Raw genomic sequence first — 23,837 nt, 5'->3', positions numbered from 1 at the left:
CGACTGAATGATGTCACCGTAATGCATTTTGGGAATAGCCATGTGGTTTATACACACTTGGGTTGCTTTGAATGCAAACCTGACATCATACAGAAGGCAGCAGCAAACAACAAATGCACAGTAAACAGGCAGAGACTGTCTTATTGATTAACAGATGAGGCCTCTATTATCGATCAAAGCTTGGCGAGGAAATTTATCACTTTTAATTTCAGGGCTGCCAAATATTTCTGCCTCTGAGCCAGCCATTACAGAGACAATTTAAAGGCACATGTCTCCTTGGCCTGTCTCTACCGGCTCTTGTGTCCTGGAACTGCCTGTCTTTGCTCCTGGGCTCACCCCGTGTAGTTGGGAAGAGTTGAGGTCGGGGTAGGGGGTGTACTGGGGCTTCATGAATGGGAGCCAGTGTTTGTGGTATCCATGTGTGCTGAAGGTTCTGACCCGGAGTGACTGAGGACAGGGGACTTTCACACACTCTGCTCAATTCTGTGACTTTGGCAAGGTAGGTGTAGACAGGGGAGGACTTTGAGGACAACCAGATGTGGCCAGGCTTGGGCCAAGCCAGCAACCTCGACTAGATGGAGTGTGCTAATCTGTTTTATCTTCATCTGAGCTTGTCTGATGGCACACATCCGGCCCTTTATTTCCTACCTGCTCGTCTTCCTTTCTCTCTGTTTCTCAGTCATTAAAGCAGATGCTAAGACAACCACATCGGCGGCTGTTTTCTAAGAACCCTTCCTACCACATCCCTTTGAAGCTGTGTACTGGGGCCTCCTCAACCCATCACAGGGCTCCCCACCATAGCGAGCCCCAGAGTGCCCTCCCCCTTCCAGTCCCCGCTTCCCTCCTCAGGCCTCCCCTTCCCCTTTCTTCTCTAGGGAGCTGTGAGAACTGATAGAACCAAAGAAAGAAATACAATTAAAATCAGATCCCTTACAGATCCACAGAAAATCATTGCTGGCTAATGATTTGTGACTGGGGGAGTTTCTCTTTGCGAAGGGGCTGGGGCCTCACCCATCCCCAGTTTTTCCACTCTGGCCCTTTCTGCTTTTTGAGGCACAAGCTGCATTTCCAGTACAAATGGATGAAAAATGGTCCTGGCTGCCACCTGTATGAATACACAGTGAGACTGCTTGGACATCAATTTCTTGGCTTTCTTCAAAGCTCTCTAGAAGCCGATTATAGGTCCTTGCCCCAGGACTCCCTTCAGCTCGAAGGGGCACCCAGTTACTTATTTATTCAGTTACTCGTATTTATTGAGCACTTACTAGAAGCTATCTCTTCCTCATCTTAGGAATAGAGACAAGGCCAGTGCCTCGTAGGACCTGACAATCCAGATCTCCTCTTGGAGCCGGACAGCCTTTGCTGGCGAGAACTGTTTATTGCTGTTTAAGGCTATAGTGGTGTGACTTGTAGTCTGAGTTCTAGTCCTTAAAGGTGTGCTAATGCTCCAAGGCAGAGGTTTCAGGCTTTTAAAAAAGTAATGGAACTATTTTTCCAAATAGAATTTTACACAAAACCTTGATGTATACAAGGGGTAGATTATATTTTCGCTTTTTTGTATTGGGGAAAGGATGCCCAGGACCACCTTCTTATTCATGTAGCATCTTTGCAGATGGAACCCTAGGGAAGCTCTAGGGTGTAGGGATGAAGAGCAAAGACTCCGATGTCAGGCTGCCTGGCTTTAAATCCCTCATCACTGTAACCCACCTTGTGACACTGGACAAGCTACTTGCCCTGTCTGAGCTTGAGTTTTCTCATCCTCTAAATGGGAGTAATAATACTACGTACTTTAAAAGGTTGTAAGGATCAGAGGAAATGATATATTTTAAGTACTTAGCCTCCTGCGGTATATGATAAAGCCTCAGGAAATCTGAGATGGTTTAAAAACAGCACTACACTGTTTTCTACAATATGTGTAAGAAGTAATTCTGCCTCTTACAAACTCTGGCACAAAACTTAAAACACAGACACACTTAGAGAAGTGCTGAGATGGGTTGAAAGGAACAAAATTCAGTGGCAGATAGGAAAGGGCAGAGCAGTGAGGGCTGGGTGCATGCATACTCCAGTCTTGACAATGAAATGGGACTGCAATAATAGACAGAGGAGTGAGACTGGGCATTGCTCAAGCCCAGAGACTCAGGGAGGAACAAGCAGAGAGGGCCAGTGAGGAGAACTCCTTGTGAAGCTGGACCACTAACTGGGTCAGATTAGGGAAGGGCCTTGAAGCCAAGTTTGAGGAATTTAGAATCAGTGCAAACTGTGAGCCACTGTATCTTCTTGAGCAAGTAAGTGTGAGGCATTAAATGGCCTTCAAGGAACCCGTCCTTGTTTGGATGATCGGAGGACAGCTGGTGGTGTGGCAGCCATCCTTGACTCTTCCAGTGTTCTGGGCATGACCCAAAAAGGGCCTGGATAGGGGCAGGGATTAACGATATGCAGTGGAAGAGATGCCTGTAGAAGACATTTTGAAAGAAAACTGCCAAGGCTTACAACAGGTGCCTCTGGATGCGATAACATATTAGATCCTTGAAGACTGTTAGCAAGTGGTAAAAAGTCCTGTTTCTCTTGACATTGGAACATTGACACTTTGAGCCTTGTAAATAATGGTCCTAGAAAAGTTTATCAAATTGAATTGGACTGAATTGACAGTTTATTCCACACATATGTACAGTAATAGGTTCTCACTGGGAGTTGTTCAGATGCAGCTGTGCATGAGATGACATGCTCCTTCCCTTGGGTGCTTACAGTGTGGCCAAAGATGGAGTTGGATACACAAGCATTTATAAGAGAGCATGGTAAGGCTATGACCAGGGTGCTATGGCAGCATAAAGAAGGGCTGTCTCCCCCAAAGAAGGGGCAAGAACAAGGAAGCTGATGCATAAATTATGAATAAGGGCCGGCTGTACTGTGGGGCCAGGAGGAGTGGCAAGAATGTCAGAGACAGAGGAGGTATTGGACGGATGAGACCTTGAAGTGAGGAAGAACATGGCTCCTCCCAGGAACCAGAGCAGCTCAGTAGGGCTGGAGAATAGGGAGCAAGAGCGAGGAACGAGAGGCAGCAGGGAAGATGAGCACATCAAGAAGTGTTTGTGAGCCGTCTTGAAGAGTTTGGACGCTCTACTGAGGGCACTTTGATTTTTTAAATGGTCAACTGCAGGAGGTGGCTGGGGTAGACAGTGAGTTTAATTTTGGACACACTGAGTTAGAGGTTTGACAATGTAGAGGCATGCCAGCTCTTAATTTCCCATAAAGTATAATCTAGGCAACAGGGTATGTTTCCTCTCGCTCTATCATTTATTCCTTTCTGTCCTTCGCCTGGAGCCAGCCCCTCGAAAGTCCCCTTTTCTTGGAGCATCTCATTTGAAGCCCATCTTTGTTCGTTTTGGTTATTCCAGTTTTGTTCCCTCTCTCTGAGAGGTCTCTAGATGAGGGCATTTGGAGCTCATTGGGGTGGGTGATCACATCTTGGGGGAGGGTCTGGGATGGCTACTGGGGCCATGGATTCTCCCTAACTCAGAGTTTTCACATGCGTTCATCCCTCCCCTAGTGTCTGTCTACTTGATTTCGGCTTAGGACTCTACCTCCTCATGGACTGTCACTCTCGATAGTGAGTAACCGCCTCTTTTTTCTTTCAGCGGGTGCCAAAGCCTTTGTCTGTGATCAGTGCGGTGCACAGTTTTCGAAGGAGGATGCCCTGGAGACACACAGGCAGACCCATACTGGTGAGTTGACTTTGACTTCCATTCTCCAAGTCCTTCACAGTGTGACAGTGCACAAGTATGAGGTACCTCGCTGGCACCCTCTTTCAGCAATATATACAGTCATTTTCTGGGGAAGCTGTGAGTGGGAAGACTTCAGCTGGCCAAGATCAGCTACTCTTGCTTGTGGGGCTGGCTGGGCAGGAATTTACTAGTGTGACTTTGCCCCTTAAGAACAGCCGCCCTTGACTTAGGCTAAGATCTCTGCCTCTAACAGGCCACTGAGGTTCCGTCTCCATGGAGACCTTTGGTAGAGGCCTTAGAAAATCAGTGATGTTGTTTAAGCATCCCCTTCTCTCTGAACGGTCGTAGCCCATGTGACTAACCCTGAAACCCAGTGTGGCCACACTGGGCTGGTCCTCCCTCTGCTACAGTTGTCATTGTCTAAAAGAAAGCAATCTGTATACAAACATGCGTTTGACCAATATTAATGAGCAACAGTGTCACTATCTCTGATTTCAAAGCATGGATTTCACCCCATCAATATCGGCTCATCCTCATAATTCCTGTCAGAATCATAATCATCGGCATCGGCATACCTCACACTTACTGAATGCTCCCAATGTGCCAAGCACTCACTGTTCTCCGTGCTTTCCCTGATCTTGTTTGGATGCTCTTTCAGTAACTCTACAAGGCAAGAGGCTACTTTCATGTCTAGATGAGGGAACTGAGGCTCAGGGGAGGGAAAGTGACCTTCCACAGAGCGTGGTGGGGATGGAAGTGGTACGGCATAGACTGCTTGGGTTTAATCCTGGCTCTGCCACTTACTGTTGGCGGGACCATGGGTAAGTTACTTAAACTCTCCTCATCTGTTAGAAAAGTGGAGTCATAATAGTGCCTACCTCATAGCATAGAGTTGTGGTAGGTATTAAAATAGATACTTTATCTGAAGTGCTTTGCAGAGTGTTTGGCTCATAGTAAGCATTCAATAAATAGTAGTAGATGTATTTAATTTAATAAATATTTATTGAGTTCCTACAATGTGCCCAGCACTGTTAGGGTATTTAAGGTATACTAACATATAAAATGGCATTCTTCAAGGAACTGAGATTCTAATAGGGAAAATGTAGGCAAATAAGTGCATAATATAATGTCAGGTAATAGTGGGATAAGGAGTAGAGAGTGATAGAGAGAAAATTGGTATTTTAGAACAAAAGGTCGGAAGAGTCCTGCTGAGAAGGTTACATCTGAGCAGAGTCCTAAAGTGAGCGTATGAGCCACACAAAGGTTTTAAATATTTGCAAATCATACATCTGATAAGAGACCTATAGTTACAGAATATAAAGAATCCTTACAACTCAATAATAAAAATATAGATGACAAAAATTAAAAGTGGATTAAAAATAGACAAATAGTCAGTGAGCACATGAAGGTGCCATCACACATTACCCGTCAGGAAAATACAAATCAAATCCCAGTGAGACACTACTTCACACCCGTTAGGATATGGCTATAATAAAAATGCAGACAACAAGAAGTGTCGGCGAGGATGTGGAAAAATCCAAACCCCACACACTGTTAATAGGAACGTAAAATGGTGCAGCCACTTTGGAAAACAGTCTGGTAATTCCTTAAAAGGTTAAAGAGTTGCCATATGATGCAGCAGTGCCAATCCTAGGTATGTACCCACGACAAGTGAAAACACGCATCTACGTAAAAACTTTCACGTGAATGTTCATAGCAGCGGTATTCATAATAGCCATAAGGTGGAGATCAGTGTCCTCCCACTGCTGAATGGAAAAACAAAAAGGGTAGTTTCTCCATACAATGGAATATTATTTGGCTATAAAAGGGATCGAAGTACTGATACATTCTACAGCATAGGTGAACTTTAAAAACATGGTCAGTGAAAGAAGCCAGTCAGAAAAGGCCACTTTATTTCATTTATATGAAACATCTGGAATAGGCAAATCTATAAAGACAAAGTAAATTAGTAAATTCCAGGGAAGGCTAGGCGAGTCGTGGATGGATATAGGGGGTTGATTCCTAATGGGTAAGGGAGGGTTCTTTTTGGGGTGATGAAATGTTCTAAAATTGATTGTGGTGATGGTTACACATCTCTATATATTAAAAGCTATTGAACTATATACATTTCACCCTTAGTAACATGGGTCCACTTATATATGGATTTCTTTTTCCAATAAATACCTGTACTATTTTTGATCTGTGGTTTGGGAGTCTGTGGATGTGGAGGGCTAACTGTATGCATTGTTCTACACCACTTTATATAGAGGACTTGAACATCCACAGATTTTGGTATCCACAGGGTGCCCTGGAACCAGTCCCCCGTGGATACTGAAGGGCAACTAAATTTTGAGGGAGCCAAAAGTTATATGTGAATTTTCAACTGCTTAGAAGGTTCACACCCCCAACCCCCACATTGGTCAAAGATCAACTGTATTTTAAAAGCATGAATTATACATTGTATGATGTATGAATTATATCAGTAAAGCTGCACATGTGTGTGCACACACATACATATGCACACACATTTATAGGAAGGGGGAAAGAGTTCGTTGGAAGGTTTTGAATAGGAGAATGACATGACTCAATTTATATGGTTAAAATATCACCCTGGCTCCTGTGTTAAGAATTGAGCACAGGAGTGTTTTAGTCATCAGTTGCTGTATTCCAACAGTAGATGAACAATGTGCGATCATCTCAGACAGTTCTGTGGGTTGATTGTGCTCAGTCAGGCAGTTTTCACTTGGGATCTTTTCTGTGGTTGTAGTCAAGTAATGCCTGCAGATTGGACTGGGCCGGATGTCCCAGGTGGCTTTCTCACTCATATACCTGCCTCTCAGTGCTCCTCCTTGTGGTTTCTCTCTACAGCAGAGTAGCCTGAACTTCCCACATGACAGCTTGGGCCTCTGAGTCAGGGAGCAAAAACTGCCAGCCCTCTCAAAAGCTGGGCTGGAAACATACAACATCATTTCCATCAGATTTTATTGATCAAAGCAGGTACAGATCAGCCCCAGATTTAAGGGGTAAAAGATTTAGATGATCCTTCTCAAGGGAGAATGCCCAACACATATAGGGAAAGAGGAGCTGATGGCAGCCATCTTTGGAGTCTAGATGCTAAGGTACCACAGAGGACCGGAGTGGAAAAAGGCCCAGGCAGCTGCCACTGTTGTAATCACTGTTGTCAGTGTTTCCTCGTCCTGCCACCTCACTAAATCTGTCTCCTGAGAGGAAAACGTACTTCCTAGAACTGGTGTCATGGGCTTTGGACTGGTGCTGCCCCGGGCCGTAGCAGTGGAAGGTGAGCGTTCTAGGTGAGCTGTCATTCCAGTATGTGTCTCCTTGGCTCGGTTATAGAGAAAGTGACTTGGCCAGGTGGTTTTGCTCAGGGTTCCAGAGCTAGTTATCTTGAAAGCCAGGGAGGACCCAGATCTCTCAGGGTCCCAGTTGGTTTCTTATTCTTAGACCATGTGTAACCGAGAATCCCACTCTGAGAATTCCAATGTGGGGGCTGAGGAGATTGAGCTGTGGGCCAGCTTTGCCAAGCAGCTTAATTCTGTCCATCCAGATTAAATTTGCAGCAGCAGGGAGCACGCTGCCTGCTCAGCGAGAGCCAGGGGAAGAGGCTGAGTCCCTATGTGGTGAGCAGAGGTAGGGGTTGTTCACAAGCAGACCCCACACACTTACTGAGTGCCTTCTGTGCCTGGATATGGCAGTGATCAACACAGACATGCTCCCCGTCCTTTTTTCCCCAAATACCTGTATTGAGATATACATACTATACAGTTCACTTATTTAAAGTGTACAATTTAATGGTTTTGGTGTATTACTCTATTCATTTTTAAATTGGTAAAATATACATATATAACACAAAAATACATAACATAAAATTTGCCATTTTAACCATTTTTAAATGTATAATTCAGTGGTAATGACTTTCCAGCCTGTTTTTAGAGTTTGGGTATTGATTGGGTACTGACCTGTACCTGCTTTGAAAGTCAGGAGGCATCTTAGGACCAGTGACTTCCTAGGATTTGTTAAGTCAATGAGAACTTGAAAAGTGGTCAACACTTTCCAAAAAAGGATATTTGTTTCCATTATGACTGGAAAGAGCCTGAATTTTGAGTCAGAAACTTGAGATGGGGGTTCTAACTCCAGTATCTAGTAGATGAATAACCTTGACTTGCTGCTCACCTGTTCTGCCCTTCAAGGCTCCTCACCTGCAAAAGGAATACAGTGCCGATCCTTCCTATAACACAAGTGGGGCCCCGCCCCATTCAGCCTTACTTTTGCTTTGTCTCCAGGTTGAGTACATGGAGCTCTTGAAAGGGGAGAGGAATGGGAAAAAATGAATCCAAACTAAGGATGATAGCTTGGGAAAGTCTCCCTCCCCACCATGTATAAGCTATAGGCAAGCTCATGCAGGGGTGAGGTGCATTTGGCCACTTCCTAGTGCAGGCAGGCTGGGATCTACTGAGCAGAGATGCAACAGCAGCCTTATCCTTAGCATAGGATTGGCAACAAGGTGGCTCTTCCTGACACATGACAGAGCTCATTTAGCATTTACAGTGGTATTTCCAGTGGAACCCAGATAATGCCTCAGACTTCTGATAATCAGTGAAAGTACACAACTTGAAATCTAGTCGCCATCTCTGTTCTAGAAAAGGGACCCTCCCCATGAGTAAGGGAGGGGCTTAATTATAAGTAATGCTGAAAGTAGCACTAAAGTTATTGGACTAGGAAAAGCCAGAGGCATGCCAGGTATCATCAGAGACCCAAAAGGAGAGCATAGAGAGAGCTCTGAAAAGGAAGGGGAGTGGAGATCCTGGGAGAGCGAAGAATGGTAATGCCACCTTATATTCCTGATAGCATACTTTATAAAACACTCACTATTGCACTCATTTAATAGATGAGAAAATGGAGGCCTAGATGCCACCTCCTAGGAAGTGGAGAGCTTGAATCTGACCCAACTTCAACTTCAGTTCTCTTTCCACTACTCCCCAGCTGCCTACACATTGATTTACTCTTACCTATGTGTCTATGGCTGAATGATTTAGGGAGAGCCTTTCAGAGACCATTTGTCTCATGGTCCTGTCCCAGACAGGGGGGACTCTTTCGGATCCCTGTGACTCATTTAATGAAGAATACTCAACATCCCAATGCCTGTGTCCCCCTCCTGAAATAGGATACAATTTCCCTGAAACAGATTGGGTCTGGGAATTCCATACCCAAGGCCACCACATGGGGAATTCAGAGAGCTAACGTGTAGCATTGCATCAGGTGGGTGACGATGGTGCCATACATTTATTCTTGACACTGAGAAGTGAGTTTAGTTGAAAGGATTTCCAGTTCTCTTTTAGCCAAAAGAATGTCATCTTCACGTCTGACCCTTTTACCTACTTAACCTAGATTTCTGTCCTGGTGTGCATGCCCCCTCCTTCCAAGATCTTGGTGGGCTCACGCTGGTGCTCAGGGAGGCCACGCTGATGGTTGAGCTGGGCTCAGGCTTTGTTGTCACACTTCGGTTTTCTGTTTTGGTACAGCGAAGACATTGAGGAAATAAACAGAAATCACTTTGCACCTTTTATATTATGACAAATACATATTGCAAAAACACTGCTGCTTCCAAAATGTTTGGGTTGCAGAGCAATGAGGAATCAACAGCTAGCTATGCAGCTCCCCGAGATGGTTGTACTTCATTTACACATCAGAATTTTTTTATACTGTTCAGTAACATAAAAAGTGAGAAAACACACATACACATGCGCACGCACCCCCAGCACACTGCTCGGGTTCTATATCGGGAAGGTCTTAAATTAGTACGTAGTTCTTTAAGTCCAGATAAACTGATAAATACCATTAATGGCTTAATTTATACTCTGGGTTTGAAATTTGACACATAGACACTATCTTGGCTCAGGAAACACAAGCGGTTTTGTGCCAGAGGTTTTAATGGCCGATCAGTAATATAAATTGCTGCATCACTGAACAGAAATAGCTTCTCCATGTCATTTGATCTGGAAACTTCTCTGGCCAGGCAGCAGTTAATAAATTTAAAAATAATTACCCTCTTTATTCAAAGTCAAACTAATTAGGAGTGGTTTTTACAAATCATAATGTTGTTCAAGCCACTGTACATCCCCATTTGGGACTTGAACAGACCTGGGGGCAACAGACAGGACCGGGTGGCATTAATTAGAAGGCACGGGAGATCCCTTGGCTGCTGAGCTGAAGGCGAGAGGTTCGGTCAGTCTTCAGTATGTTCTATTGGGAAGGGAGGAAGGCTCAGTGAGGAGGCCTTGGGGGTGACCTGTGGAACCTTCAGCTCTTCTAATCCATATGTAGGGAACTCAAGAGAAGACATCTTCCTGTGATCTGAACGTGGAGAGATGGGCCAGGCCAGTGCTGGCGTTTGCGGGCAAGGCCAGAGATGATAAGAGCCCAAGGAGCAGGAAAGGCAGATGTTCACATGGCTTTTTGGGGAGGATGGACCTGCCCAAAAGCAGGGAAGTGGATAGGATGATCTCTGAAGGGCATTGTTCACTAGGCAAGTTGGGGCTCTTACAGGATGGATCATGGGTGTCTTGTAGGATTCAGGGATGAGGGACCCATGGATCCGAAGTCAGAATGTGAAGTTCAGGGTTTTCTGTGCAGAGTGTCACCCAGAACTTGGGATCTAGTATCTGATTGTCTGTTCAAATTCTAAACCCATCTCATCCAGGCAGACATAAGATGGCTAAAGTTATTCCTGTGGCTGGGAATCATAAGGGAAGCCTTAGAGGCCCAGGACGCTAGGTTGAACTAGATCTCTAGACTTGCCCCAAAGCACTTCAGCTCTCTCCTCCAGCTCCTTACCTGCCCCATCAGATGTGCCAGGTTAGTGACTTGGGTTTGCTGCAGATCAGAGTAGTCTGTACAGCTGGTTTCTTCCGTCATTCCTTCGTTCACGCGTTCCCTAAGTTTTAAAGTACCTGCTATATGGACCCAATAACTGATGGTGAACAAAACTTGGTCTTTGTCTTCCTGAAAGTTAGCGTGGTGAAGGAAATGGACATGGAGGGCAAACCTGCCTGGGTACAGGGAGTACAATAGCTGTACTCAAATGGATACGTGCAGTGATAATTTGATTAAGTTCTCACTACTGTCCCAAAATATGGACATTTTCCCTACCTACTTTGCTAGAGATCTAAGACTTAGAAAAATTGAGGAAGACCAGCCTAGGGTGCAGCTAGAATGTGGGCCTCAGGCTCCTGTACCCTAAAGCCCGTGTTTTAATGCTGTCTTCCCTCTGCATGGGGGTCTGAGCATTGAATCTAATGTGCAGACCAGGGGATCAACTCTGCCCATCCAACAGCCTAGGAAACCAGAACTCAGAAGCCCATATTTGAAAAAGAGGGTCAGTTAAGAACAAACAAGCCAAGCTAGAAATGGGACCCACGAGTTCTTACTTCCAGTCCAAGGTTCTCTCCACTCTGACTACAAAATAAAGACTTTCTTTTACTGGCCTAGAAAAAGTTGCTTGGTTTCCACATTCCTGTCTCACAGAGGAAGCCACTCAAGCAGATGCAAATGTCGAGATGCTCGTTCTCATCCTGTTCATGCTGGCTATAAGAGTGTCTTGTAGTCCAGGAACAGCTAACACACCTGGCAGCAAAGGGTAGCCACGCTGTGGGATTTTCTCTCCCCTTCTGAAAGGGAGCAGACGCTGGAGAAAGCCATGCCCCAGGGCCCTCTCCTTTCCAGTGTGAAGGAGGCTAGGAGGCACCCTGCTGTAGCACGGGAGGAAGAGGCAAGGAGGACACACGCGCACACACACGTACACACTCCGCAGCTGCAGTGTGATCACTCCCTTGGAAGGTGCAGAGCTGTCCCCCTGCCTTGGTGTTGCCTGCTACCTGCTCACCCCATCTCACTCCTGATTCGTTAATGATGCTTAGGGAAAGCTTCAGGGGCAGTCTCTGGCGCCGAACGTCAGAGTAGAAAATGAAGTCCTTGTTTGGAGGACTTACTGTGACGGGGGAGCATGGGAGGGGTGGCAGGAGGAGCCGGCAGGGAGGGATTTAAGGGGTGAGCAGCAGCATTCCTTCCTGCAGGGTGGCTGCCAGCTTTGCTCCTCTCCTGCCCAGGGCCTGGCACGAGGGGCAGCACCGGGCGCTGAGGAACCGCATCGGGGTGACTGGCTCCAGTCCCGCAGCAGTAGAAAAACCAGCAACTGTTCTGGCCCCACCTCCCAAGGGCCTTCTGGTGTCAGGCCCCAGAGAGGACCTGGGGGGAAAGGAGAGGAGCTAGATGACGAGGAACAACTTTATGTAAAACCTTACATGGGAAAAAAAAGCAGAGTGAACTTCGAACCCCTGACCACGCTGGAGGGCTCTGGGGGAGGACAAGGACATAGCATGGACTCATGGACTCCATGCAGGTTGGCGTAACTGCCCCGCTAAAAACATAATAGCATTCGACTTTAATAAATATCAGAGGTGATTTGTATAGCGTTTCACATGGTGTGCCAGGGATGGAACATGAGAAAGCGCAAGCTCGGGAACGGCCTGGGGACGTCAGAGGCACTTTGGGAGGGAGGGTCATGTGCTGCTGTTGGTGCCGTCGGTGCACCAGCATAGACTCAGTCTTGACCTCATTTCATGCTGTTACTATAAAGGCATGTCTGAGGCCTAATATAGTTTTATTTTCCAAGCACCGGGCTCTCAGCTGTGTTGGAGCTGCCTCCTGGCCCAGACAAGCCATCCTTCTCCTCTGTTCACCCTAGTGGCTCCCGGGCCCTTCTGACCACAAACTAGAGGGGTCCCCAGTGCTTTATTTTTAATTAATAAACTTGATTCTTTTAGAGAAATTTTAGATTTACAGCAAGATTGAGCGGAAAGTACAGAGTTCCCGTACACCCCTTCCGCCTGCACATACGTGCACAGCCTTCCCCACGATCGACGTCGCCCACCAGAGTGGTATATTTGTTAGAGCTGACGACCCTGCAGCGACACATCATTATCACGCAAAGCCCATAGTTTAAAACATTGCAGCTCACTCTTGGTGTTGTACATCCTATGGGTTTGGACGAATGTGTAATGGCATGTGTCCAGTATTGTTGCATCACATAGTTTCATTGTTCCCCAAATCCTCCGTGCCCTGCCCATTTATCACCCCAGTACTTTTTATATGGAATATTGCTGCTTTGGGCAGTGCTTGGAAGGGATCGGTGGTTTCTGCGACTATCTTGGGATTTGAGGAGGAAAATTGACCCGAAGCAGGTTTGGTTAGAAGAGATTGACATCCATGCACTCGGGAGGCATCTTGAGCATCTGTTTTGTGCCAGACGTTTATCCTGGGCCCTGGGAGACAGGCACAGCGGCTGGCGGGACTCATACTGTCTGTCCATCGTATCGAAAGTGGCAGTGAACGTTATCGTCGTGTAGGGGGCAGCGTGGCATTTGGAAGCAATAATGAATTAGGAGAAAGGCGAGAACTGAGTTCTTATCCTGGCTCTGTCACAGGCTTGCTTTATGACATGGGACAGATTGCTTTGTTTCTCTGCCTGTCAAATGTTGGGTATGGGAATTGAGCAAGAAAAAATACCGTTAGGGGTGTTCTGTGGTTCCAAGCGCAGACAGCCACAGATTCTGATCTTGTATGGATGCTCTATATTTTTTTTCAACTTCGGTTTTCATATTTATAAATTATGGTGTCTCAGGGACTAAATAAAATAATACATGTAAAGTGCTTAGCCCAGTGACTGGAATGGAGAACATGCGCCTTAAGTGGTGGCTTCTCACTGTTATTATTTTCAGACGTCTACAGTTTCCGTCCTTCCCTAGAAGACAAGTATTTCTTTCATTTTATTTAGAAACTTACTCAGTACATTTTTAAGTGCATATACTGGGCCTGAAAATCTTTTGCCTTTTAAAAACTATTCTAGAAATTTGAGGGGAATGATAGACATCGATCTTTGAGGGTTTGTTCAGACCTGGGACGGTGCCCAGCACTGCTGCTTGTTATGGATTATCTAGTATAGCCATCGCAACACCTCTAAGAGGCGGCTTCACTGCCTGTGTCACTGATGAGGAATGGCAGGCTCAGGAAGGCTTAAGTAATATGTCTTGTTTGGTGAACGACTGAGATTCAAGTTTAGGGGCCCCAGTGGTGAGTCCGATGGGACTTGGAGGGCACTCGCTGTCCTCACTGTTCATAGTTGCTCCTTCCCTTTCAGCACTGTCCTAATGCCAGCGTCCCGATTATCAGCCCCAGCCCCTGACTCCTGGGTCCCACTCACCTGTCCTCGCTCCCGTTCCCAGCCCCCCGCACCCACCATGTTCCTTCTTTCTCCCTCTGCTCCACTCCAGCGCCTACCCTTTCTTCTCTGACTGCTCTCCCTTCTCCCTCGTGACACCACCACTGCCCGATGACAGAAAGGAGTTAATAAAAACCAATGTGTAACTGAAACTTGAAAAGCCATAAATCGCCTTGTTTTTTCTAGGATGTTGGTAGCATTTTGATTTAATAGTTGGACAAACACAAGGGCCTATTTTATTCAGAGTTTACAGGCCTCAAGGCTGTTATTCCTCTAAATTTAATAGCATTGAAATTGCAGGGTTTGCTATAATTTGCCTATCGCTTTCTGCTCCACCATTGATGTTTATTGTCAGCGGGATGGAATCTCAATCCGACTCACTTAGATAACATGTCTGTTAAACATTTAGATAATTGTACCATCATTAACTTGTCACATTATTTTAGAGATTCAAAACAGAAGCAGGGTAAGTAGAGGTACCAAAGTGGGGTGGAGATTGGGGGAGGAGGAGGAGGAGGAGGAAGGGAACACCTCTCCTGAGTTAAACCACCAGGAGATGAGAGTTGATTGCACACTCTCGACATTGCATCGCAGGTGTCTGAGGTAAGGAGGTGTGTGCTGCAGAACTGTGCCGGCCCAGGGCTGGCCGCCCCGGTGACAGAGCAACAGATGCTCAGAAACCCCCAGTAGTCTTTCACCCCCAGCTCGGCCTTCAGGTACCAAAGATCAATTTTTTAGCTTCCCTTAGGGATGCTGATTGCAATATTATATGAAATTACAAGCATTGACAACAACCTAAATGTCTGAAGGTAAGGAATCTGTTAATTATGGTACCTGACATGGAAAGATGTCCACAATGTTTGGGTGATAAAAGCTAGTTAGAGAAAACAGGTTGTATTGTGTGATCCCATTTAATATAAAATACTGAAGCCATCCTGTAAGATTCTCTAAAGCTCTATATCTATTAACAGTGATTATCTGTAGAGAATAGAACTACAGAGCAAAGAGGGTTTTACTTTCTGCTTTATCTATTACTAAGTAATAATAATTATTTTTATCATATAATTATTATTTATAGGCTTATACTATTTATATAATTAAAAAATTTAGGTCACACTATAAATAAGATCAATATCACCTCTGAGTCTCATTTTTTTCTACAGAAGAGGACTTGTTAAAAGAAAATCTGTAAGTGAAACTAAATAGAGTTTGAGAGAGATCCAGGGCATTAAAATCTTAGCTACACTGGCAGGTGCCTCAGTTTCCCACCATTACGACAGATAAGTGCCAGATGAAGAACTTAGTACCCTGGGAATAAGGGACCTGTGCCAGCACGCTAAGGTCACAGTGGCTGTCCCAGCTTGCCAAGGGCCTGACAGAGAACTAGGTGGCAAGAGATTTTCATTATACATAAGCGAAGAGTGAAGGCACCTCTGGAGGGGTGGCTGAGGCCAGGGATAAGTAGAAATGAGCTCCCATTCATTCCTCAGAAGGGGAGATTCTGGGAGCAGCTAAATGCCACCAATAATAGTAGAACACTAAGCTTGGCATCAAAAACTGCCCCTCAGAAATTAAGTGGTGTATGCCCCTTGGTCCTGTAGGGGTGACAGGTGTGACTGTGGTTCTATCCATCTGACTTTGGACACAGTGCTCTCTCCTGCATCCCTAGGCCCTGCTCTGTGGCCTGGTCAAGAGAATTCACTATTACCTCTCACAGTTTGTATATACCCACACAGTGACACAGAGGACTAGGGAGAAAATACATAAGTCAAAACAACAAGTATTAATGTTTCCATGGTTGTACTGTAAATAATGCAGATATTTGGGGTGAGAGGGAAAACAATTTAAATATTTTACAGACCGTAGGCTAAATAGCGTATATATTTAGAAAAGCAGCTTAAATATTTCATCTGCTACAGCATAGATGCCTGCTTAGAGGATAAACAGGGCTGGCGAGGTCCATGGGGTAAGGGTGGGGATATTGTGGAGCCCAGGGGCGGAAGGCAGAAGAGTATAAAACTTTGCAATAAAATAAAACTTTGCAATAAAAGTATGTGTGTGAGATTGGGGTGCAAACCAGGACAGGCAGCTGTCAGTTACTGGGAACCCAAGTGGTTGGAAGTCTCAGATTTTTTTGAACCATCTTTTAAATATCTTGTACTCTCATTTTTTAAATGTGGGAGAGAGACAAATGACAACCTAATAACAAGATTTTATTTTTAAGAATGTAACTTCCAACCCAAGAGAATTGAAAACATATATTCCCATAAAAACTTGAATGTTCATAGCATTATTCATAATAGCCCAAAAAAAGAAATTACCCAAATGTCTATCAACAGATGAACAGGTAAACAAAATGTAGTATATCTGCACAATGGAATAGCATTCAGCGATAAAAAGGAATTTAGTGCTGGTATATATTACAATGTGACGAATGTTGAAACTGACATGAAAGAAGCCAGGTACAAAAGGTATGGGTTGTATTATTCCATTTACGTGAAATGTTCAGATAGGAAAATTCATAGAAGCAGAGCAGAGGGGCAGAGGGGAGGGGAGAAAGGATAGTGACAGCTAACGTGTCTGGACTTCCTTTTTGTCGTGATGATAACGTTTTAGAATTAAATGGTGTTGCCATGGTCGTACAGCTTCGTGATGTTTAAAACCATTGAATTGTATACCTTAAAAGGGTAGATTTTTGTGATTTGTGAATTATACCTTGACTGAAATGAAAAACGACTTCCAGGTATATTGTTGGTTTTTAGAGGCTCAGCCCAGTCCCCTATACCTGCTGCATCACATGACTTTCCGGATAAGTAGCGGTTTGCATAAGAGTGACCGTTCAATGTGGCGGGGCTGTGGTGCCTTTGGAATCATTCTATTCTTAGAAGGCAGCAAGGAGTATGATGGCTCAGATGCCTCGTTCTTCCATTTTCAGAACTGGGAAGGAAAGAAGAATCAGTTCAGGACCCTCAACAGAGAAGGATGTGACTCTGACATCCACAAAGTCAGAAGGAGACTGGGGAGCTGCCTCAGTGTAGATCTCAAGAAGAAAAGCCAGCCCTTGTCTTTCCTGGAGGAGTTACTCTTGCTACAGGCAGTACAGGAACAGTTTGGAGCCAGTTTTAAGAAAAGAGTCACTCACAAAAATAGTATATGTAGGGTAGAGAAATTAGAAAATGCACATAAACAAAAGAAATGTGTCTCCTGCCGTCCCAACCATCTCTTCCCGTCTTCTTTTAAACAAAAATGAGGTGATAATATGCAGTGCACTCTGTTTTGTAATCTGTTGCTTGCATGCCAACAAACCTGTATCTTGATGATTATTTTAATGGCTTCCTAGTTGTCTTCCCCACTCCCATTCATTTTTTCCTGTAAGCCCCGATGTGCCTTACCTGAGCACTGGGATGCCCCCTTTGCCTTCATGCTTTGGTGGGGTACCAGGTCCCTTATCCGAAGGACCTTCCCGGGGCTGCAGGCAGGAGAAGTGACTAACAGAGATGCAGCACGTTATCACTTTTTACCTATTGCTGCTTCTGTCAACAAGATAAACTGGGCTGGCCAGCCACTTTTGCAGCAGCTGTTTACTTGGCCATTCTAGGCAAGCTTGAGATGCTGAGGTGCAGCCCTCACATTCGATCTTCTTAGGAGCTGTTTACTTTTGTTTTTTTCCAGCCTTGCAAATGGCCACTCGCCCTGGGCAGGATCTGGGCAGGTAATTTACCTCCTCTACTAACTTAACGAATGGCACTGCCTGGGGGCTGGGCAGCTCAAGGAAAATACCAGCATCGATTTATTCACCAAGTTAAAACCCAGAGTTAAGTACCAAGTTAAGCATCTCCATATGTTAAGTGTCCCAGGCCCAACTAAGGAAGATTTCCTACAGGAGAAGACCCCCAACAGGTATTAGAAAAAAGGCTTTTCTTTTGGAATTTCCATGTTAACTATCAGAGGGATTGCAGGTTTGGGTCAGACGAAATGTTCCCTGCCCCCACTAGGAGAAGATCCATTACAGATTGGAAATGACTTTGTCTCTAAGTGCCCATTGTCAGATGGGATGCACATTCCCCTCAACCAAACAAATATAAAATGCTTCCAGCCTCTGCTTTGGATTTTCTATTACTGTTTCACAGGACTCCAGAGAGTTTTAAGATAGCAATTTGATTAAGCTTATGGGGAAGATCCCATCAGATAACATTCTTTTTCTGCAGGTAGAGATAATGTGTTCAAGTATTAAGTATGTTTTAAAGGTAATTATCTTTTCCATATTCATTTTAGTTACAGGAATTGAAAAGGGGAAGACTCTGCATCTGAAAGCTGCCCCTTTGGCCCTGGAGTCTCCCTGACTTCTCTCCTCTGGGAGACACACTTGAGACTTTTGACAAATGAATGAGCACCAAGTGTTTTTCTATTTTAAAGTGACTTGAGATCTCTGTCTCCAGAGAGGTGGTCCAGAAGGCAAGATTTTGGCCTGACCTCATCAGACTCCCTAGCTTAGATTCCCTGCTCTGGAATGCTCCTGGGCTCCCTGTCTTATGCTTCTGGATCCAGGAGGTGGCCTGGCTGCTACTCAGATGACTTGCTTCATCCAGCCCTGAGTCATATTGCCATATCCCCCACCTTCCAAAAATAGAGCCTGAAATGACCATTTCCATATACTAGGCCCAGTGTGGGGCGCATTCAGATTGGGAGAGCCTAATTCAAGGTTTAGACTTCTAACACTGGTAGATTCCTAAACTTCAGAACTGGAGGAAAGTACATAGGGAGGGTGTTCCTGAGCCTCAGAGAGGTTCAGTGATTTGCCCACGATCAGACAGCAAGTTAGAGAGATACACTGTGGGCCAGACTGGCCCAGGAGTCCTGGCCTTGGGTTATCCCTCTTGTCCCGCAGGATACTCACAACTCTGCCATTTCTGGAAAATAGTCCTCTTCCTCTTCCTTGAAGTCTCAGAGTAAGAGATTCTGTCCCATGGGGCCTCCTTGGAAATCCATCATTCAGGGTCTGCACCAGGAGCCGCCAGGGCCCCTGCAGGCTTGGGGAGCCCAAAGCAAGCCCAGTGCTAATGGCTCTGGAGTTCCTCAAACCTCGCTTGCTGACCAGCCATGCTGTTCTAAGCATTCTGAATTTTTTCAAAATAGAAAAACCAGACCCAAATCCTGCCTTCAGAAAGGTAACCATTCCTAGGCAGAAAAACGCAGGTGTATCTAAAAGGCTAATTAACAATACAAGTCAGTTAAATATGACATGTGCTGTGGGGGCTTGGGGTGGTGGGGTAGTGTATCACATCCCTTTGTCTGCCTGAAATGCTTTCTCCTGCCTCCAGAGAAACCCATGGTCCCTGCACGCAGTGTTTCCCCACATTACAGCTCTGCTGAATTTTCCCAGGAGCATGTGATTAGACAGGCTGCAGCTTACTGGTCTGAAGGCATCTGACTCTCAGAAAGGACCCCAGGTGACATGTTTATCATTTAAGAACCCAGGATGGTGGCATACAGTGCCACATTGTCTCTGAATCCCTGCCCCATTTCTGTCAACTGAGGTGGCAGTGGAGGGGTGGATGCCAAATTGGTAGGTCCAGCCCAGGTTTAGCTGTCAGCCTCATGCACTATTTTCTAGGTAAGGATGGCTCTGGCATCTAATATGCACACCCGATGTTGCCTCTTGTGTGCTTATCCTTCAGCAGATCCTCATTGTCTTCCCACAACTGCACATTAAAATCATTTGGGGAAGCTTTAAAGAAAATGAGCAAGGGCTGTCACCCTGAACCAGTTCAATCGGAATCTCCAGCGTGGGGCTGAGACATGATGTTTTTACGGCTCCCCAGGATATTCAGATGTATGGCCAGGGTGAGAACTTCTGGGTGGGAGGAGACCAGAGTCCACTGCATAGCCCGGAAACTGTCACAGTCAGAGTCTCAGGCCTTATCTTTTGCTGTCCTCTACAATGTGTTCAGAAAGAGCCATTCACAATTTCTCATCCCCTCCTTTCTGTTTTCTCCTCCATGTATCTCTCCCTAACTCCCACACTTTCGTGTGTCTTGTCTGCCTGCCATATTCTTCTCAGCTCACTGTGTCAGTTATGTACTGAAAGTTTGTGTCTCCCACCCCGGAAATTCCTGTGGTGAAGCCCTAACCTCCAGTATGACGGTATTTGGAGGTGGAGCCTTTGGGTAGGTGTAGATGAGGTTGGAGGGTGGAGCCCTTATGCTGAGATTAGTGTCCATAAAAGAGGAGTAAGAGACCAGAGCCACATGAGGACACAGCTGGAAGGCAGGTGTCTGCAAGCCAGGAAGAGAGCCTTCACCGAGAGCTCAGCCATGCTGGCACCCTGATCTCAGACTTCCACCCTCCAGAACCGGGAGAAATAGACGTCTGTTGGTTAAACCACCCAGTCATGGTATTTTTGTTATAGCAGCTGGAGCTGACAGTGTCCTCTGTCATACCCATCGCCCAACTAAGCTGCAGAAAGTGCTTCCTTCTTTCGGTCTCTTGCACCATGAACGTTACCCTACTTGGAGCACTTAGCCATCTTGCTACTCCATGAGTTAGGGGCTAAACCATCTTCAGGAATGTGGGCCCTTGTGCTGTGCTGGAATAACTAGTCACTCAATAAATGTTTGTTGGATCATTAACCAAAAGCAGTAAAGGGAGCTTCTTGGTTGGAAGCAAAAAAGGGGAGTATCTGTTCTTGTCTGAATTCATATTTTTGCTCTTCACTTGCCAGCTGTGTGGCCTTGACCAAGTTTCTCAACATTTTCAAGTCTCAGATTCTTTACTGAAAATTTGAACACCACACTTGCCCTCTATACCTCAAAGATGGATATGAGGACCATAATGATTTTGGAAAGAAGTAGCATCTTCGTTAGGTGTAAATCACAATTCACAGTTAAGGTATTGTTATAATTGCGACATCTCTCTATATCCTCAGGGGCTGTGGCTTCATGATGCCCTACTATGCCAGTACACCCCAACCTGTGCCCTCTGTACCACCTCCCGTCCCAGCCCTTGCAGAGCCCTTCCCTTGGCTTCCTCAACTGCACCTGCCGTGCTCTCCCCTGTACATAGAAGGTGTGCTGAATGAAAGCATTATAATCTGAATTACAGAGAAAATAAAGAGGCAAGCAGGCTAGTCCATTCAGTATTTAAGTATTCAGTGTCACATTATAGGCAGAAGTTAGAGGAGGTATCCTAAGATTCTTGACTAGATGTGATCTGAACAGGACAATGAGCCAGATCCCACATACAAACCATTCCACATCCATGACCATTAGTGTGGAGAAAGTTTCAAAGGAAGAGATTCCCTAAACTCTGTTATTCTTTCCTCATTCATCATTTGGAATTTGAGCACCAACCAAGGGCATAGGTGCCTGCATCCAAAGATAGCCTGCCTTGCCTGCTCTCAAGAGCTTACACACAGGAAGAGGGCTGTGACGGAGGCATGCCCTCGTAGCATGCAAGAAGGGCAGGTGCCCAACCCTAATTGGGGCAGTGGGCAGGGAAGGCTTGAAGGCCAGAGGTAGATGCTCAAGCTGAATTTTCTTCTCACCCTCGTCTCTGCTATAGGGTAAACTTATTTTGTGGGGTTGGTGAATTATGCTCTCCATGTCTCATAGAATAAACCTTTGTGTGTATGCATGTGTGTGTAGGCTGTTCCTAATCCCCTTCCTTTCTTGGACTCCTGTTTCTGAAGCTAGTGGTGCCTAGGATTTGCGGAGGGAGGAAGGATATAAAAGGGCAAGACAGGAGACTCCGTGCCTGGATTCAGAGCCTCGCATTCCAGAGACCCCCCAGAGGCCCCTCTCCCTGGACCCTTCAGCTCGAGAAAGCCATTGTGCTCCTCCTGGCCTCTGACCCTGAGGCTCTGGGAAGCAGCAGGTTGTTGACACTTGGACAATCATTTCTTGCCAGCCAAAGGCCTCCCTCGGGAGCTCCCCTCTCTGCCTTGGGGTGATGACTGTTCCCCCAACCAGGAAGGGGAGAACAGTGAAGGAGGAAGGAAATTAGCTCTTGGAGTAGAAAAGAAGAAAGGGGGCTCCTCAGTTTCAGGCCCCCCAGCCAGCTTCCTCAGTCTTCTCTGCAGTTCACTTCTCTCTCACCTGTCAGTTCAGAAGCGCCCCGTCCTTAGGGGTAAGCTTTAGGAAAATGAGTTCAGGAGATAGGCTTCTGGCCCAGAATTCCTCCGGCATTCTTGCTGTGGGTCTCATGTGTGTCTGGGGATCCCCATGTGTCTTCAAGGGGGATGCCTGTCTGTTGTCTCCTGCTGTCACAGGAACAAAGAATATTTCTAGCCCCAGTGCTGCTACTTATTAGGAGCAAGACTTTGAGCAAATCACTTGCTCTATTAGAAGTTCAGTTTCCTCATTGGTAGAATGGGGTTAAAAAACCCCACTTACCTGATGGGCCTGCTGTGAAGCTCAAATGAAATCATATGAATGCAGGCACTTTGCACTCTGTGAAGCAAATGTGCGGTTTGGTGATTATGGTTTCTCTTACAGCCATGGCTGGCGTTTTGTGTGTGTGTGATTCTTAGTTTCTGAGTGTGGGCTTTGGAAGCCATTTCTCCTCCCTTCTTTTTTCCAGAGCATTTCAGGAAGCATTATTCAGAAGAGGGTAAGGAGGGACAGAGGGACTCTTACATTTTTCAAGTGCCACTTTGCATTCCTTTCACCTCGGTCCTAATAATGAATAACTCTAACCGCGTAGCCAGGTGCTGAGATGTTCTATCCAAATGAACACGAAAACGTCTCCCGACAGCCAGGCATCCCCATTCGTTGGGCCTGGTCAGTACCATTTCTCCAGCAATGAGAAAAAGCTCTCTTGCTAAGCTATAGAAAAATTTCCCATGTGCTTTAATTCTGGAAGAAGCGGATTAGTGTGGCCATATTTAACCTTTGACCCTGACACAAAAGCATTATCAAAATTAGTCACCAAGAGGCTCTGTCTTCCTCTCCCCACCCCCATGTCCCAGTTTGCCTGGCTGGTTTAGGATCTTGGCTAACTTCTTCATAGTAAGAGCCAAGGTTCAGAAGAACACCATTGCCTTAGAGACCTTGGGCCTGGTGCCAGATGCCGGAACCCTCCGGGTCCAAGGTGGGCTGGAGTGCAGAGGCGAGAATCTTGCCCTGTAATGGAGGTCAGACTTTATGGGGTTGATTTTAAAATTCTTTCTTTTTTGACCCAGCCTAGTTCTTGGCTGTCTTGGAAATTGGACTCTATTTGGAGGCTGAATTTAGATCCACATTCATCATAACTTCTTTAATGCCTCCTTCCACCTGGCTGCTGTATGACTCAAAAGTACTGATTTCCAGCATCTTCTCCTTCCAGGCAGAAATCATAGATTTGGGGGACAGAGTAGAGATGTATGAACCTGAGTTATTTCTCTGTGTTTAAATCTCATCCTCCCTGTCATTTAGTCATTATAGCCATGCATAAATTATTTGAACTCTGAGCCCCAGCTTCCTTATCTGTAAAATGGGCATAGTACCTACCTCCTAGAGTTATTTTTGAGAATCGGTAATAGGATACACGTGAAGTTCTCAGAATGACGTATGGCACTTACTAAGTGTTTAGCAACTGTTAGCTACTATTTATTACCAGTGTTGTTATCATGCTCATCGTTATCATCACTGTTGAGTCTTCATCACCTTTCCAGGTCCTGTTTGGCTCCTGCAACATATACTTGTTCCCGCGAGACCCCACCACATAGGGGCTTTATTGGTTCCTTCACTTCCCTTGCTTTCTTTGTGGTCATTTTCAGAGTCCCTTCTTTGATGGAGGTGGGGAGGAAAAATAGGCTTCATTCCATACCAGGAGCCCTACTTGCA

The 23,837-nt window shown here is 45.6% G+C and overlaps 1 protein-coding gene across 6 annotated transcripts in view; it reads left to right on the top strand.

Annotated features, from left to right (window-relative positions):
• ZBTB16 (zinc finger and BTB domain containing 16) overlaps positions 1 to 23,837 on the top strand; it is a 178,398-nt gene that overhangs the window by 118,456 nt on the left and 36,105 nt on the right. For all 6 annotated transcript variants that reach the window (XM_016148972.2, XM_016148974.2, XM_036221174.1 and 3 more), the window contains exon 4: positions 3,636 to 3,722. In XM_016148972.2, the coding sequence (XP_016004458.1) occupies positions 3,636 to 3,722 (87 nt within the window). The remainder of the gene's footprint in view (positions 1 to 3,635; positions 3,723 to 23,837) is intronic.

Source organism: Rousettus aegyptiacus, unplaced genomic scaffold, assembly GCF_014176215.1.
Source record: "Rousettus aegyptiacus isolate mRouAeg1 unplaced genomic scaffold, mRouAeg1.p scaffold_m13_p_5, whole genome shotgun sequence".
Taxonomy (NCBI): Eukaryota; Metazoa; Chordata; class Mammalia; order Chiroptera; family Pteropodidae; genus Rousettus; species Rousettus aegyptiacus.
This window is presented reverse-complemented; position numbering and strand designations above follow the sequence as displayed.